General features: G+C 41.7%; 1 protein-coding gene across 3 annotated transcripts in view; it reads left to right on the top strand.

Moving 5' to 3' along the window:
- Positions 1-9,312, top strand: part of MPPED1 (metallophosphoesterase domain containing 1) — a 92,766-nt gene extending 83,454 nt beyond the window's left edge. For all 3 annotated transcript variants that reach the window (XM_083503564.1, XM_083503565.1, XM_083503566.1), the window contains 2 exons: positions 3,366-3,479; positions 7,323-9,312. In XM_083503564.1, the coding sequence (XP_083359690.1) occupies positions 3,366-3,479; positions 7,323-7,441 (233 nt within the window). In that variant the 3' untranslated portion in view covers positions 7,442-9,312. The remainder of the gene's footprint in view (positions 1-3,365; positions 3,480-7,322) is intronic.
- Positions 9,313-15,164: the final 5,852 nt, after the last annotated feature.

The raw sequence follows: 15,164 nt of genomic DNA, 5'->3' as shown, positions 1-15,164 counted from the left end.
AAGGCGAGAGTATTAAGTTGGTGTACAGGAGGCGGAGACTCAGACGGAGCTTCGCCGGTCTAGCTTCTAAGACGTAGAGCTGCGTGCTCCGGCTTTGAAATGGAAACTGTAACTCAGTAAAGACCTTTGTACAGTACTGCCGGCTAGCGTGGTCCTCTGTGAGCTGGGACCTGGAAGCGGCTCTGACAGCATGTTTCACTTGTGAGTTTAAAGATGGTTTGGTACTGCTTAAGAATGCTCAGATCAACATATTTCTGGCCCATGTCATCCATCTATCTTACACTTTAGTCTGTGAATGTTGTAAAAAAAAAAGTTTTTAAATAATGGCTTTCTAAGTGTTTTCCTCTCAAAATCCATGTTTTTTTTAAAAAATGAGCAAAAACAAAAGCTGCCAGAATATTCAGGAAGTGCAAATGCCAGTGAAATAACTAAGTTCCCATCTAGTTTGGGGGGAGGTATGGATCAGATCAGTTCATATCAGACTCCTCAAATACCAGAATCCTCAACCACAGTGCTCACTTGCCCACAGAAATGCACTTTGCCTTTTCTCTGCCACCACTTCCTACAAGTATATCCATTTATAACTAGTTTTACGTGCCTGGGGTTATGTTGCTAATAAGGTGGTTAGGCAGGAATATTTTGATCTTGTTGGGACCCAGTGGATTTTTACTTTGAGTAAAAGTGCATTGTTTAAAGTGAGTTGTTTAAAGTGCATAGCAGGCCATCCTGAGCCCTTGGTTCACGTTAGAATACAATATGAATAAATCTCTACATCCATCCCTGGCCTAATTCAAAATTATTTCTTTTCTCTAGGGGGGACTTTTACTCCTTTTGTCTTTTGTTTTTAAACAAGCTTTCATTTCTCCTTTATGTCTTTATCAAACAGCCTGTTTGATTGTTGGTGACAAAGATTTATACTTTCCTGCCAGTTACAGATCCCTGTTTTCAAGTAACCAAGCATAGGGGAGGAAGGGGGAATCTAAAGCAATCTCTAATTGTTAGCTAGGTGTAATCAATTATTCTTAGTTTGTGTAGTCAGGTGTACATAATAAGCTGCAAACATATGGGAAAGCTTCAGAAGGCTGATATTGCATGCAAACAGAAACATGTTCAACATAAATAATGCTTAATTTAATGGAGAAGTTAATTTCATGGATTTTAGTTTGCAAAGTTTTTGAAGTGGAAATACTTTTTGTCTTTACAGACAGGCTTATTTATAATTAACTATTTCCAGCCACTGGACCAGCCGTGGTTTGAGTTTCAGTCTCTGTTTGCTGCTCAGGACATTCTATATGGGAGATAGTTTTCCCATTACGTACTTTCCCTTCCTTGTCCTTGGCGGAAGGGTGATGCTGGTGATGTTCTGCCTCAACCGTCGGAGGCAGTGTGGCTCTGAATACCAGTTACTGGAAATCACACGTGGGTAGGATCCTGCATGCTAGCTCCTCACAGACATCTGGTTGGCCACTGTGAGAGCAGAATACTGGAAGCCTGTAAGACTGACTCAGCACAGCTCTTCTTATGCTCCTAGAATGGCCATTTTGTACCTTGTGCGAGAGGATTTCATGAGAAAAGCGAAAGGAAATAGAACGGTTTCTTCCACTTCCACAAGACCCTGTGCACCCTCTTGCAACAAGTGGAAGCATGAAGAATCTAATATGTATTGCAGCACTTTGCGCAAACTTTGCCTTTGATTTGAGGGTTGCTTAGATCAGGGATGTCCAACAGGTCAATCGCGATCTACTGGTAGATCCCCACGAGGTTTTGGTAGATCGCGGTTGATCTCCAGTTCCCTTTCCTTTCCCTTTCCTAAAACTGACTCCTGCCACGCCCCCTCGCCCCACCCAGCATTGTTGTATGATCTCTGGAAGGGAAGGTGGAGCTTTCTCTGTGCTGCTGTTTTGATCCATAGCGATATTCTTCTGAGTGACTTTATCCCTTTGTCCCTATCCTTTAACTATCCCCAGAATGGAACTCCCCCCCTAAAAAAAGGTTAACCCCTAAAAAACCAGGGCTTTCCTCCCTCCTCCCTAAAAAAAGCTCAACAATTTTGAGCCGAACCCCTTTTTCTGAAAGTAGATCACAGTCTCTTGAGAGTTGGCCACCCCTGTTTTAGATTATATGCCATTATTATTATTATTATTATTATTATTATTATTATTATTTTGCATGTTGAGCACCATATAGATAACTTTTAAAAGCTTTGCTAGTCCCAGCAGAACACAGAACTGAACAGAAGCATTTGGCATGCTGTAGGTAATGTGCACAGAATTCTGGTTAGAAACCTTCCATATGGCTGAAAGTGGCAGAAAAAGCACAAGAGCATTACGGAGAGGCTGCTGGGTCTCAGCTAAAGGCTCACTTGGTTCTCACAGTGGCCCACCAGATGCCTAGGGGAAGTCACAAGCAGAGTCTGAGCACAACAGCCCTCTCCCCTCCTGCGGTTTCCAGCAACTGGTAAATGTTACAGTTATGATGCCGCATGTTTTCATTTCCTTACCGTAAGGCTCCGTCACTGTAGCTCTTCAGTCTCTAGCCATTGTTTTAACATAGTAAGCATCACAAAGAGGCAATGGGAACGAGAATGGAAATGAGAGGTCATTTTCTGACCTCAGCTGGCAACTGCTAACATCTCTCACCCTACTGAACCACAGCACTAACAACGAGTCTTTAAAAATGGCGCACTATACTGCGGATTAAGCACTTCTATTCCGAAGATTAAAAAAGAGTAACTACAATATTCCCCACCTTGAGATAATTTTATTCTTGTCAGGAATGTTGTTAGAAATTCCAGTATACTATGCATGAGATTAGGTACTCTTCTTCTCGCATGGGGGCCACAATACATTAAGTCATAAAATGTCCATTTCCATTCATTTTAGGTGTTTGCCTGTACTCCATGAGAACTTGATATTAGGCACCATGGTTTGAACATAATGGCTGGTATTCAATTTATTTCACTAGGACTCAAAGCAGAAGAATAGCTGGACGCAGGAAAACAGCATATATGTCTTAAGCTTATTAAACTATACATTTTGTTTATTATTAAACTGTACATTTGTTAACAAATATTTATTAGCATTTATTTAAAACCATATCTACCACACACACACACACACACACACACACACACACACACCTTTGTTGTTAGCAGTAAGATTAGTCTTAATCCCTTTTGTTTGCATAGTTTGATTATTCCGTTTTATTCAAATGCACTTTCAAAGATAATTCTTCATAGAGACACAGTCACAAGAACTAGGGAGAGAGGTTCAGTGCTGTGCATTTTTAAAATTCAGGTTATAAAATTCCTCAGATAATATCTGTTTTCTTTGTTCTTCTTTTGTACTGTATCTTTTATTCTAAAGGTTTCTTAGATTGGGTTCCTAAGAAGATGCAAAGAGTGGGGTGTGTTGAGCTGCTGAATACAGTCCAGAGGCGAGTACAGCCCCGTCTTCATGTTTTTGGACACATCCATGAAGGTCAGAAAGCCTCTTTTTGTGTATAGATTGAATTCCAGGTCAGACTTTCATTAAATGCCAGACCCCACCAAATACAAATTGAAGAGGTCCAACTTCTGTTACCATTTTTGAAGGCCTAGGTTGTAACATACTGTATTAATACTGATGTCACATGAATTATGTCCACTTTAGTTCCCTAGAATTTCTAAAAGAAAAGCCATAGTACATGGATCCGGAGGAGCAACTGTCTGCTAGTTACTAAACAATGTCAGTAGTTTCCTTTTCCAGAATTGATCTGACATATTTATCTATCTTTTTCTAAAACAATAGTGCCTTTATTTCTGTTACGAACATCACATTATAAGTAATCAGTTACACTGATTCTGAAGTCAATTTATTTAACAGCACAACCCTTTTGAAACTCAAGGAAATTTAAAAACCAATATGAAATATAGCATGGCGCTGGAATATAGAATCATAGAATTGTAGAGTTGGAGGTCCAAGCCCCTGCAATACAGGAATCTCAACTAGATCATACAAATAAACATTTCACGACTCCCCCCAGGCACATGCATGTTAGCTCTGGAGCCGACTGCACGTCCAGCGCTGGCTCTGTCCTGCTTATAAAACCCCAGAGCGGACTGGAGTGAAGCCTTCTCACTCATGGTTCGCTCACCTGGCCCTGGCCCCAGCAGCACTGCAGATTGGCCAGTTTTAATAGGGGTTGGGCGGGAACCCCAATGGTCCGTGGCGCCGGGAAGGCAAGCCAGGTGTGGCAGACTAGCTTGTCTCCACGGAGATCATGGGTGCTGCGCACCGGTCTGCAAATGGTGCCCACCACCAGATGGGTGGGCAGTTATTTCCACACATGGATACTTGAGATAGACTGTCTTGCAATGTGCATAATTAGTCTTTTGTGCCAGCAAAACCAGTCAAATCAATGCTGTCACAACTTGTAGCACAAATACTACCCAGAACTAAATAGTCCACTACAGTGCAATGGTGAGTATGTAGTGTTTGCTTTGGCAACAGCATGATAAAGGATACAGAACATTATTTATTGCAGATGACAGGAACTTAAAGAAAACAAGTAGGAAACGGCAAGCTAGATGTTATCCTGGGACGTTCAGGTTCCTCAGGGAAGAACTCCCAAGTAAATTCTATAAACGGCCTTAGAACAACAAGCTCCTCTTTATAGTGTCTGCATGCTGTGAGCAGGAGAAATCTTCCCCCAACCAACCAAAGCTACATCTGCAGTTGTCATTTATAAAACCTTGGGGAGGAATAATAACATACTGTTCTCTCCCCTCTAAAACTTTTTTCCTATCAAAAATGTCCCACCTGAAACTATATTTTCTGCTGCTCCCTTCAAATGGTGACAGAATCACCATTATTCGAGTGCTGTTGCCAACTGCTCATTCTTCAGCCAGGGCTCAGTTTCAGTTTATTGAGGGCTGTTGAAATCCTAAATTCTCCCTCTCCCTCCCTCTCCCCCCCCCCTCAGAGTTTCTTCGAACATTTTCCCCCATTCTTATCTCCTGCAGCTGTTCAGTCTCATCCCTTTAAAAACTGTTTAGGAAAAGCTACTGAACTTTCTAGGCAGCGCAGCTACTTAGGGGCTGAAGGATGGAGCCTGCAATGTATTCATGGCATTTCCAGCCTTTTGTTTTTTAAAGGTCTCAAAAAGTGCAGGAGTATTGCCAACTTTCTCATGCTCTTGTATGTATTTATATGCCAAGACCCATATATGAACAATATCTATCAACTGAACTGAACAGGTTTGCTCTTAAGAGCCCATTCATCTTAAAGATACAGTAATGCATATCATCGTGAAGTAAGTCCATAAAGTAGAAAAGAGGCAGCATGGAAATTGGGGTGATCTGTGTCCAGTGGGGAGTTGAGAAGAATATGGAGAAGGCTGAAGGAATGGAGGTGACAATAGGAGCAAAAGGGGGGTGCAAACAAAGAGGGAGTAGGAGGCATGGAAATGCGCTTGAAGATAGAAGCAGGGACATGAAAGAGTACAAATAAAAAGGGGGGGTGTCTTCATAAGGGCTGGTGAAAAGCAAGCTTAGTAGTTGCCTGGGGTGGGAAGAGGAAGCTCTGGAATGGATGGCAGTCCAGCAACATCTGCAAGAGTGACATGCAAACAAACAGAATAGAGACAGGAGTTGCTTTGTTCCTTTTTTTCCTCCTCTTGCACCGTGCTGAGTTCAGCTAAGATTTGGCTTACTGTGTTATCTGAACCTGGGCTTTTGGCTAAAATCTCTTCTCGCTAACCACAAGCTGTAGCCAACGTTTGTGATGTGAGAAAGCTAATGTTTTGAGTCCTTAATGCCATTTAGTTCACACTGGGGGCAGGTAATGAGGAAGAAACAGGAATGTGGACTCCTCCTTCAAGCACAGTAGTAGCCTAACACCTCCATTGTTTCCTCATGCAAGAGGAATAGGAACTATTTCCTCTTCCAAAACCAGGGGTTTGGCAACTGGCACGTGTTACTATTGTTCATTTCTGAGTTTAATCCAGAAATGTCCGTTTATAATACAAAAGGGATTTGGTTGTTTGAGCACGTAAGTGACCTTCAGGTCCTAATGTTCACCACCTGGAGGTCCAGACCCTGCTGTGGCCTTCAAGCCGAGGCCAAGGGCCTCCACATCATCCCTACATGCCAAGTGGCATTTTAGTGAGAATGGCCTCATTCACACCCTGAAGACCACAGCAGGGTCTTGGCAAGATGGCTTCCAGAAGAAAGCTATTGGGGCTGGGTTTCAACACAGAGCTACTTAAACTGTAGGAAACAGAATTTGAGCATACTTCCACACGACTTCCCTGGACTCCCCCTGGGTGACAATGGCAAGTATTTTATATTGCTTCTTCTTGAAATGTTTTTGAACATTATGGAAGTTAGAATGCTGTTTGCTTATACAGTGGTGCCCCACAAGACGAATGCCTCGCAAGACGGAAAACTCGCTAGACGAAAGAGTTTTCCGTTTTGGAGGTGCTTCGCAAAACGAATCTCCTATGGGCTTGCTTCGCAAGACGACAATGTCTTGTGAGTTCCTGCGGGTTTTTTCCCTCCCCCCCCTTTCTAAGCCGCTAAACTGCTTATCAGCTGATCCGATCAGCCGATAAGCCGCTAAAAGCCGCTAATCCGCTAATCCGTCAATGGGCTTGCTTCGCAAGACGAAAAAACTGCTAGACGAAGAGAATCACAGAACGGATTATTTTCGTCTTGCGAGGCACCAATGTATTCCGGTGAAGATAGGTGGAGTGACATCATTCAGTAGAAAAGGGTGCTTTAGGCTTTTCAGCACGTAGTGATGCTACAAAGCCCTTGTCATGGGGTGTGATGCAATGAGGTCACCATGTAAAACACCACTGCACTTTCTGCCACCACCCAGTCTTAACTCTTTTCGAATGCCAGGACATGGCAGAACCCTAGATGTGGTCGCTAAAGCTCTTTTCCTCATGAAATGCAGAGTCAAAATACTTGAAGAATATCAGGCTAGAATTGCTGTTACTGCCTTTGCCAAACAACCACTGTTTTGAATTCCCGGATTCCCTAATGCCCTCCAGTGAAAGTTAATTTGAAGCCAAAAAAGAGAGATTATATATGGTCTGGCTGGTGGTTTTAGCTCCTGTGATTTGTACTGCATTTTATTGTGCTGGTCTTTTTGTATTTGAATCATATGCCAAGCTGGATTTTTCAGACTTAACTGTGATGGGGGGGGAATCACAGTTATTCTGTATATTATTTATTCTGTTTTTACTTGATTTTGTTACAATGCTTGGCAAACTTGTTTGATGAGATGTCTTAACAAGTACAACTGAGTAATAATAACAACTATCTTTTTAAATTCTAGGTTACGGAGTTATGGCTGATGGAACTACCACCTATGTGAATGCTTCTGCATGTACAGTGAATTACCAGCCACTCAATCCACCTATAGTTATCGATTTGCCTACTCCAAGGAACACATGATCATCACACGCAGAAGTATGAAGCCTGCAACCTGCATAAAACATTGGCTAGCAGCACAGAGCTGCTGATGTAAAAACTAAGCATACGCTAAATTATGAACGTGTTTTTCTTTTCTCTTTATGAAATAACTGGAGAGGCAAGAATGGACAGACATCAGAGGTATCTGGTATCACAGCCTTCTAGAAATACTTCAACAGATCTAACATTTCATCATTTTAAAAAGACTTTTTAATACAGAAAAGGGGTGTGCATTCCATGTTATATCAAGAGAAATCAATGCATTATGTATATTCCATGTGCTGTATTGAACTTACTAAAATGACATGACTCTTCAGCCAAGTGGTTCTTTATGAAGGTTTACAGTTTTCATGTGTGTTAAATGCTAGCATTTGCTCATTTAAACCTGGTTTCACGGGATAATCACAGTGAGGGGAAAATATAATTGTGCTAGATTCTTGGGACTATTATTACAGATATAAAATGACTCCCCATGTATTTAAGAGGTCAAAAGAAGCACATTATTATGGCACATGCTTTTCAAATCTATAATCTTCCAGTCTTGTAAAACCGAGTATAGGAGAATTTTAAAAATCTTCTTCCATCTGATATTAAATATGGAAAGTGACATTATGGTGGAGATTACCGAAATGCAGTATACAGCACAAAAAAATTGAAAGAGAAGTAGTTTAAATTAAATGTAAACTCAGGAATTAAAAAGCCCCCTACCCAAAAAACCCCTAATGAATTCTGCAGCTGTTAAATCTCATACAGGGCAAACCTAATCATATTTCCTTAGAAGTAAGTTCTACTGTCTGCAACCGTCTGTACAGCAATGTGCAAATGCGACTTGAAATACTTGCTGCATTTTCAGCCACTACTGTGTCCATAGCCATAGCTTTTGCCCTTGCAGCCCAGTTCTCAAAGGTCAATTCCACACTCACCCAAACTGGCAAATGTGCATGCATGCAGCTGATCCAAACATGTTTAAGAACTGCGGAATAATCCACATGAGCACATCACAGGGAACAAAAATGTGGATTTTAACTACTATATTACTATATAGACACATAACTTCAGGAATGTGGAGTTCAGGGTCAAATCTGAGAGAGGTACAGAATGATAACTAGACTTGTTGCTTGTTCAGTACTCAATTTTACGATTGGTTGCAATCCATGGAACATGGAGCGCAAAAAGAAGACTTGTCATTTTATGGCAACCGTATGTGTTCTGAAAATATTTATTACTGTGGATCAAATTTACTCACAAGATCGGATGTGCAGATATAACTTTGCACAGAAAGGCTACTGCAAACCAGGCTAGATGGCAGGTAGATGGCAGATATCTCTGGCCACCGTTGCGAGAAAAAGCAAAGCCACTATGACAAGTGGCCAGTTTGCACCAGCCTTTCAGCACATTGTCATTCCTCCAAATGAAGGAATTCTACATTGTCAACCAGACTTTTAATGTGGCTATTTTTATAATAAACCTTTACTTAAGTTTTCTAGTGACAACCCCAGAAAATAAAATAAGCAAGCTTCCTGAAACAGATAAATGAGTCTAAAATGTTTACAATAACTCATAGCACTTCAGAAACACTTAAAAAAGGAGGTGGAGCATATTATTAAAATAAGAGGCCTTTCCTTTTTTTGCCTCAAGAACATTTCTATGTAAGTCAGGATATATTCTCTGAAGAATATTTTCCCCCCTGAGAATATTTCTTTGGAATATTGTGCATTCTTATGTATGAATGACATTAAGAAACTTTTGAGGTCATGAAAATTTTCAGGTGTGTTGACTCATTTTGGCATAACTGGATTGTTGTTGTAATTTTCTGTCAAGCATGTTAGACAAATAAAAATCTTTTAAAGCTACTAATTGCGTGGTGTACACATAGACAGGAACAGGGCATTTCACATTCAAAATGCTGCCGTTGTGGACTCATTTTTTTTGTAAGTGTCTGCTTCGTCATACATTAGAAAACATTTACCAGCAGATCTGACAAGGCTTGGTGTGCCATTTAAGGCAAAGTGCCCCAGTCGGCCATTCTTCTTTGCTCCTGCTCTCACTAGGCATAGCCTCCTAGTTAAATTGTTGACAACGCGACGTCATCAGTCAGTGGGCTGTCATGGATGCTTGTAGGCCTTCCTGGGCCATCTTATCCCACGAGGTCTCATGCCATCTGAAGAACATAAGGTCCTTCCACAGAACAGGGTGTTGTTTCAACTTGGGCAGTAGTAAACTTTGAGCAGGCACTCTCTGGGGCCACCTCACCCACATTGTCTTCCTTCGAGGAAGGGCTGCCTTGGAACAAGGCATGGGCAACCATGGGACTGCTTTTTGGTTGTTGGCTGGCCTAGGTTTCTAGGCACATGCTGCTGCTACTGCGTAGAAGCCAGGCTTGGGTGGGGAGAGGGTCTGGGCGGCAGTAGTAGCAGCAGCTGGCGACTTGTGAGCAAGAAAAACGGTCATGGGTGGCTGGAGTAATGCCAGATGTGTCAGGGAGCACTGATTCGCCCTTCATGCACATACAATCTGCCACCTGTGGCAAAGGTCTCATCTTGCCCAGTGGGGCAGCCAATGGCCTTAGGTTGGGTTAATACACTACCATGATGGTGTGGCTACCACTGGAAAAAAATTGCTTCTGTTCAGCTGGTATTAAAGGCTGCAACTATAACATACACAAGGACCTAAGCAATTGGGGACCTAAGGAATTCCTGCATTGCAGGGGTTAGACTAGATGGCCCCTGGGGTCCCTTTCAATTCCATGATTCTGTCAATTGCATTCTCCATACCAACCTGTCCATTCGCTGAAATCTACAGATCAGGCCCTGCTGCACGTGCTTCCGCCTGCCCATCTTATACATCTCGTAGCAGCCAGTCGGAGGGCCTTCTCTGTTGCAATGCCAAACTGTTGGAATTGCCTGTCCTGTGAAATGTGACAGACACGAGCCTTGAAAGGGGCTTGTGCAGGAGAACTTTCTGTTCGGTTGTGTTATCTTTTCTACAGGGAGCTGTTCTTTCCCTCCCCTCCCCATTCTATCCTCAGAACAACCTGCGAGGGAGGTCAGTCTGAGAGGCAGTGACTGGCCCCTAAGGTCGCGCCCAGTGAGCTTCATAGATGAGGGGACGATCTGAAGTCCTTAAGTTGCCTCAGCCCCCTGGTTGGTTTGATCATCATTTCTTTACTTCAGTTTTTCTAACTCTTCAAAATAAGGCAACCAGAGCTCTTTGCTTAATTGCAAAGCCACAAATTTCTGTAAGACATTTAATTTACTCCAGAACCTATACTGGGTAATATTCATAGCAATGCAAAAGCTGCAAAAGTTGGTCCTCTCCAAGGTCATCTCAGACCATAAATAAAAGTATCTCCCCCTCCCCCTGCCCGAATAAAGCATTTATTTACAGCCATTATTTGCATGCTGTTCCACAAAACGATCTTGCAAATAAAACCATTTTGAGCAAAAATAAGGCATAATATTGTAAAATCAATGCAGGTGTCAACCCTGATGTTATTCTATGTTTGCCAGTAATTGTGGCCAACTGATGTCTGTTTTGGCCAAACTTTGCCTGCTATTTTTTCCCTTCTGCTTCCAGAATGTCTTGCACCCGGGTCCCACGCTTAAATTTAAAATGCAGCAACATGGAAGGCGTATTTAGATTGGCAAGCACTAGTAAAAAGTGAAACAGGAATCCCCACTTGTGCACAATCGGCGCACACTTACATGCGTGCCAAAAATGGGATGGAATTGGGCAGGGGCGGAATGGGGAATCCCCCTTGATGTGCATCCCTGTGACACACGTGATGTCCTGGAATGGAGCCCCCGTGTAAGTGGGGATTCTCCGTGTCCCACAGGGGAGCCACTGAAAGAATGTGGTTAAGAGAGACATGGACACAAAAAGGTTGAAAACCACTATCCTAAACCATTTCCATCTTTGCACAAATATATTAACCGCTTGTCACCCCCTCCTTCACAAAAAAATGTATTTCATTCACTTGATAAGAAATCACTGAATCCCAAAGTTACAGTCTAATCACAGAAACTTTCTTCTGCTCCCAGAATTTAATTTAAACTAACCTCGTGACCATTATCACATGAAACAGCTGTTCTTTAATAAAATATTTTTAATAAAACATTTGCAAACATATTTGAGGTCAAAGGTGATATTAACATATGGTATTTCATTAATTTCAAGTGTTTTTGTTTAAAAGTCTTAGGTTTGTTTCTCCCCCCCCCCAAACAACAACAACAACAACAATGCAAAAAGAACAAACTTCCTCAGACATTCCTGGTAATTGTCACTACACTTTCCAAATGACTTCCACATTTTACATGAACTTGAGGACCACTGAGTTGACAATTTATAACAATTTACTCTTAACAGTCAAACATAAGGAGCTCTCTTTAACCCCAGAACAGTTCTATATATCCAGATATATATATCCATATATATCTATATATCCATTTGCGAGCTCATTCTTAATAGTATTCTCCAACTTTGTTTCCTCCTGCCATTCAGCTGCAGTAATGTTCCATATAATACATCTGTGGCAAAAATCACTCCTAGGGATACAGTGTTCCTCACTCCTTGATTTGCATTTTTCAAAATTAGGAATTTATATGCCATCTTTCAAAACAAAAGTTTTCTTAAAGTGGCTTAGAGTTAATATCTTTAAAGCATGCAACCAGTATCTAAAATGTTTAACATATATTGACTGCTTAAGCGGTTAAACTAATAATAACCACATTACACTATAAAACACACAGCAATTACTATTTTAAAAACCCAGCTCATAATTTAAACAAAGAGTGAATTGAAATTGATCTTTTAAACCTGCATAATGGCAAACAGAAAAAAGAGAGTCAAGCATAACAGATGAGCTGTACCAAAGTCCAGCATCCTATTCTTACAGTCTCACTCGCTGGACCATCATCTTGTCGTGGAATGGGGCTTGCATGTTCCTATGATCTTGGTGAGCAAAGCCGTCAGGAGTCTCATACTCCCAGCAGGGTCACCCAAGGTGGTAAGAAAGGTCAAAGGGAAGGTGCTAGACAAAGAATGATCCAAGAAGTCCTCAGTGGTAGAACAGGTGGAAGATAGTGGTTACCGGGTTGTTCTTACTACATAACTATCCCCAACAACTTACATTTAAAAGCATGCAACCTCCAGTGTCTAGCAACCCTCAACACAACTTTTTGCCCCAGTGTGCATTGCTTTACACACACTTACATTGGATCATAGTTGCCATTTTAATGCCCGTTTATTATCCAGCTGGAGAGATCCTTCTGGAGAACCTTGCAGTCTTTTTTGTTTTTTTGTTATCACCCTGAATTGTTTGGTGTCATCAGCAAGCTTTGCTACCCCGCTGCTCACCCCGAGCTCCAGGTAATTTATGAACATGCTAAAGAGCACAGGGCCCAATACAGATTCTTGGAGGACCCAACTTCTTACATGTTTCCAGGGTGGGAACTGTTCATTTATTCATTGTCTCTGCTTCCTGATCTTTAAACAAACTGTGTTCCATAAGAGGGACCTGTCTTCTTGTCCCATGACTGCTAAGCTTACTCATGAGTCTTTGGTGAGGGATTTTATACAAAATGCCCACTAGATATGTTCATATATTCATATGTTTATTGACCATCCCCCAAAACTCTAAAAGGTTAGACAGGACTTTACCTTTGCTGAAGCGATGCTGTATTCTGCTCTGGTCAGACCTCACCTGGAGTACTGTGTCCAGTTCTGGGCACCACAATTCAAGAAGGACACTGACAAACTGGAACGTGTCCAGAGGAGGGCAACCAAAATGGTCAAAGGCCTGGAAATGATGCCTTATGAGGAACGGCTAAGGGAGCTGGGCATGTTTAGCCTGAAGAAGAGGAGGTTAAGGGGTGATATGATAGCCATGTTCAAATATATAAAAGGATGTCACATAGAGGAGGGAGAAAGGTTGTTTTCTGCTGCTCCAGAGAAGCGGACACGGAGCAATGGATCCAAACTACAAGAAAGAAGATTCCACCTAAACATTAGGAAGAACTTCCTGACAGTAAGAGCTGTTCAACAGTGGAATTTGCTGCCAAGGAGTGTGGTGGCGTCTCCTTCTTTGGAGGTCTTTAAGCAGAGGCTTGACAACCATATGTCAGGAGTGCTCTGATGGTGTTTCCTGCTTGGCAGGGGGTTGGACTCGATGGCCCTTGTGGTCTCTTCCAACTCTATGATTCTATGATTCTATGGTTCTTCTTGATCAAGACTTGTTCTTCTATATGTTTGGCAATTTTATCTTTAATAATGCTTTAATAATAATTAAATAATAAAGGAGCCAGTGTGGTGTAGTGGTTAAGAGCGGTAGTCTCGTAATCTGGGGAACCGGGTTCGCGTCTCCGCTCCTCCACATGCAGCTGCTGGGTGACCTTGGGCCAGTCACACTTCTCTGAAGTCTCTCAGCCCCACTCACCTCACAGAGTGTTTGTTCTGGGGGAGGAAGGGAAAGGAGAATGTGAGCCGCTTTGAGACTCCTGAAGGGGAGTGAAAGGCGGGATATCAAATCCAAACTCTTCTTCTTCTTCTTCTTTCTGCCAGTTTTCTCAGAAGAGATGTTAAATGAAACAATCTGTAATTTCTGGATCTCCCTTGGACCTTTATTTTTAATATATATATATTTAAAAATAGTGTTGTATTTGCCACTTACTAGTCCTCAAGTATAGAAGCTGATATTAGGCCAAAGTTACACATTTTTGTTACCTCACAATTTTCGTATTTGCTTTAGGAACTCTTGGTGGGATGCCATCTGGATACTGTGATTTATTTATTTAATTTGTCTGTATGTTTTAGATCTTCATCTTTGGTTTCAGTTCCTCAGATTCCCTTCCTGAGAAAATTCAGGGATTTTCTACCATCGAGACAGACAGAAATAATTCAGCTACTCTGTGATCTCCTTTTCATTATTTAGCTCACCTTTGACTCCTTTGCTGCCCAGGGATCCAGGCCACCTCTCCATCTGCTTTCCTGTTTCTAAGGTATTTTTGTTTGTTATTGTTGATCTTTATGTTTTTAGTGATATGCTCCCCAAAACCCTTCCACCTTTATTATCTACTTGCATTTCTTTTGCCAAAATGTATCTTCCTTTTTGTTCTCGTTTGGGCAAGACTTCCATTTTCTGAAAGAGCCTTCTTACCTCCAAAAACTTTATTGACTCTGCTCTTTAACCACGCTGGCATCCCCCTTGGCCTTTGGTAGTACCTTTCCTGATCTATTTGCATGCATTCTAACAGAGTGTCTGTCACTTTGGTTTTGAATACCCAAAGCATTTTGAAGAGATTTGACCCACTTGACTTTCCATTTCAACATTCTTTTTTAATGGTCCCCTCATTTTTTAGAAGTTTCCCTTTTCGAAGTCAAATGTGATTATGCTGGACATGCTTGGCAATTGTCCCCTTACAACTGGTAATTGTCCACCAATGTTAAATTTGATGGCACTATTATCACTGTTCTCAATTTGTTCAGCAACACATTTCTTATTCCAGCTCTTGGGCACCACTTGAAATTAATTCCAGAGCCATTTTCCCTCCAGTCCGTATCATGCCCAACTGTTCTAGGGCACAGCCTTTATAGATCAAACACCTATAGAAATATTAAAGAGAAACTGAGAAGACATCTATATAGAAAAATGCTGTTCATAGAATTGTAGAGTTGGAAGTGACCACAAGCATCATCTAGTCCAACCCCC

This window comes from Podarcis liolepis, assembly GCF_965112155.1.
Source record: "Podarcis liolepis genome assembly, chromosome: 5".
NCBI lineage: Eukaryota > Metazoa > Chordata > Lepidosauria > Squamata > Lacertidae > Podarcis > Podarcis liolepis.
This window is presented reverse-complemented; position numbering and strand designations above follow the sequence as displayed.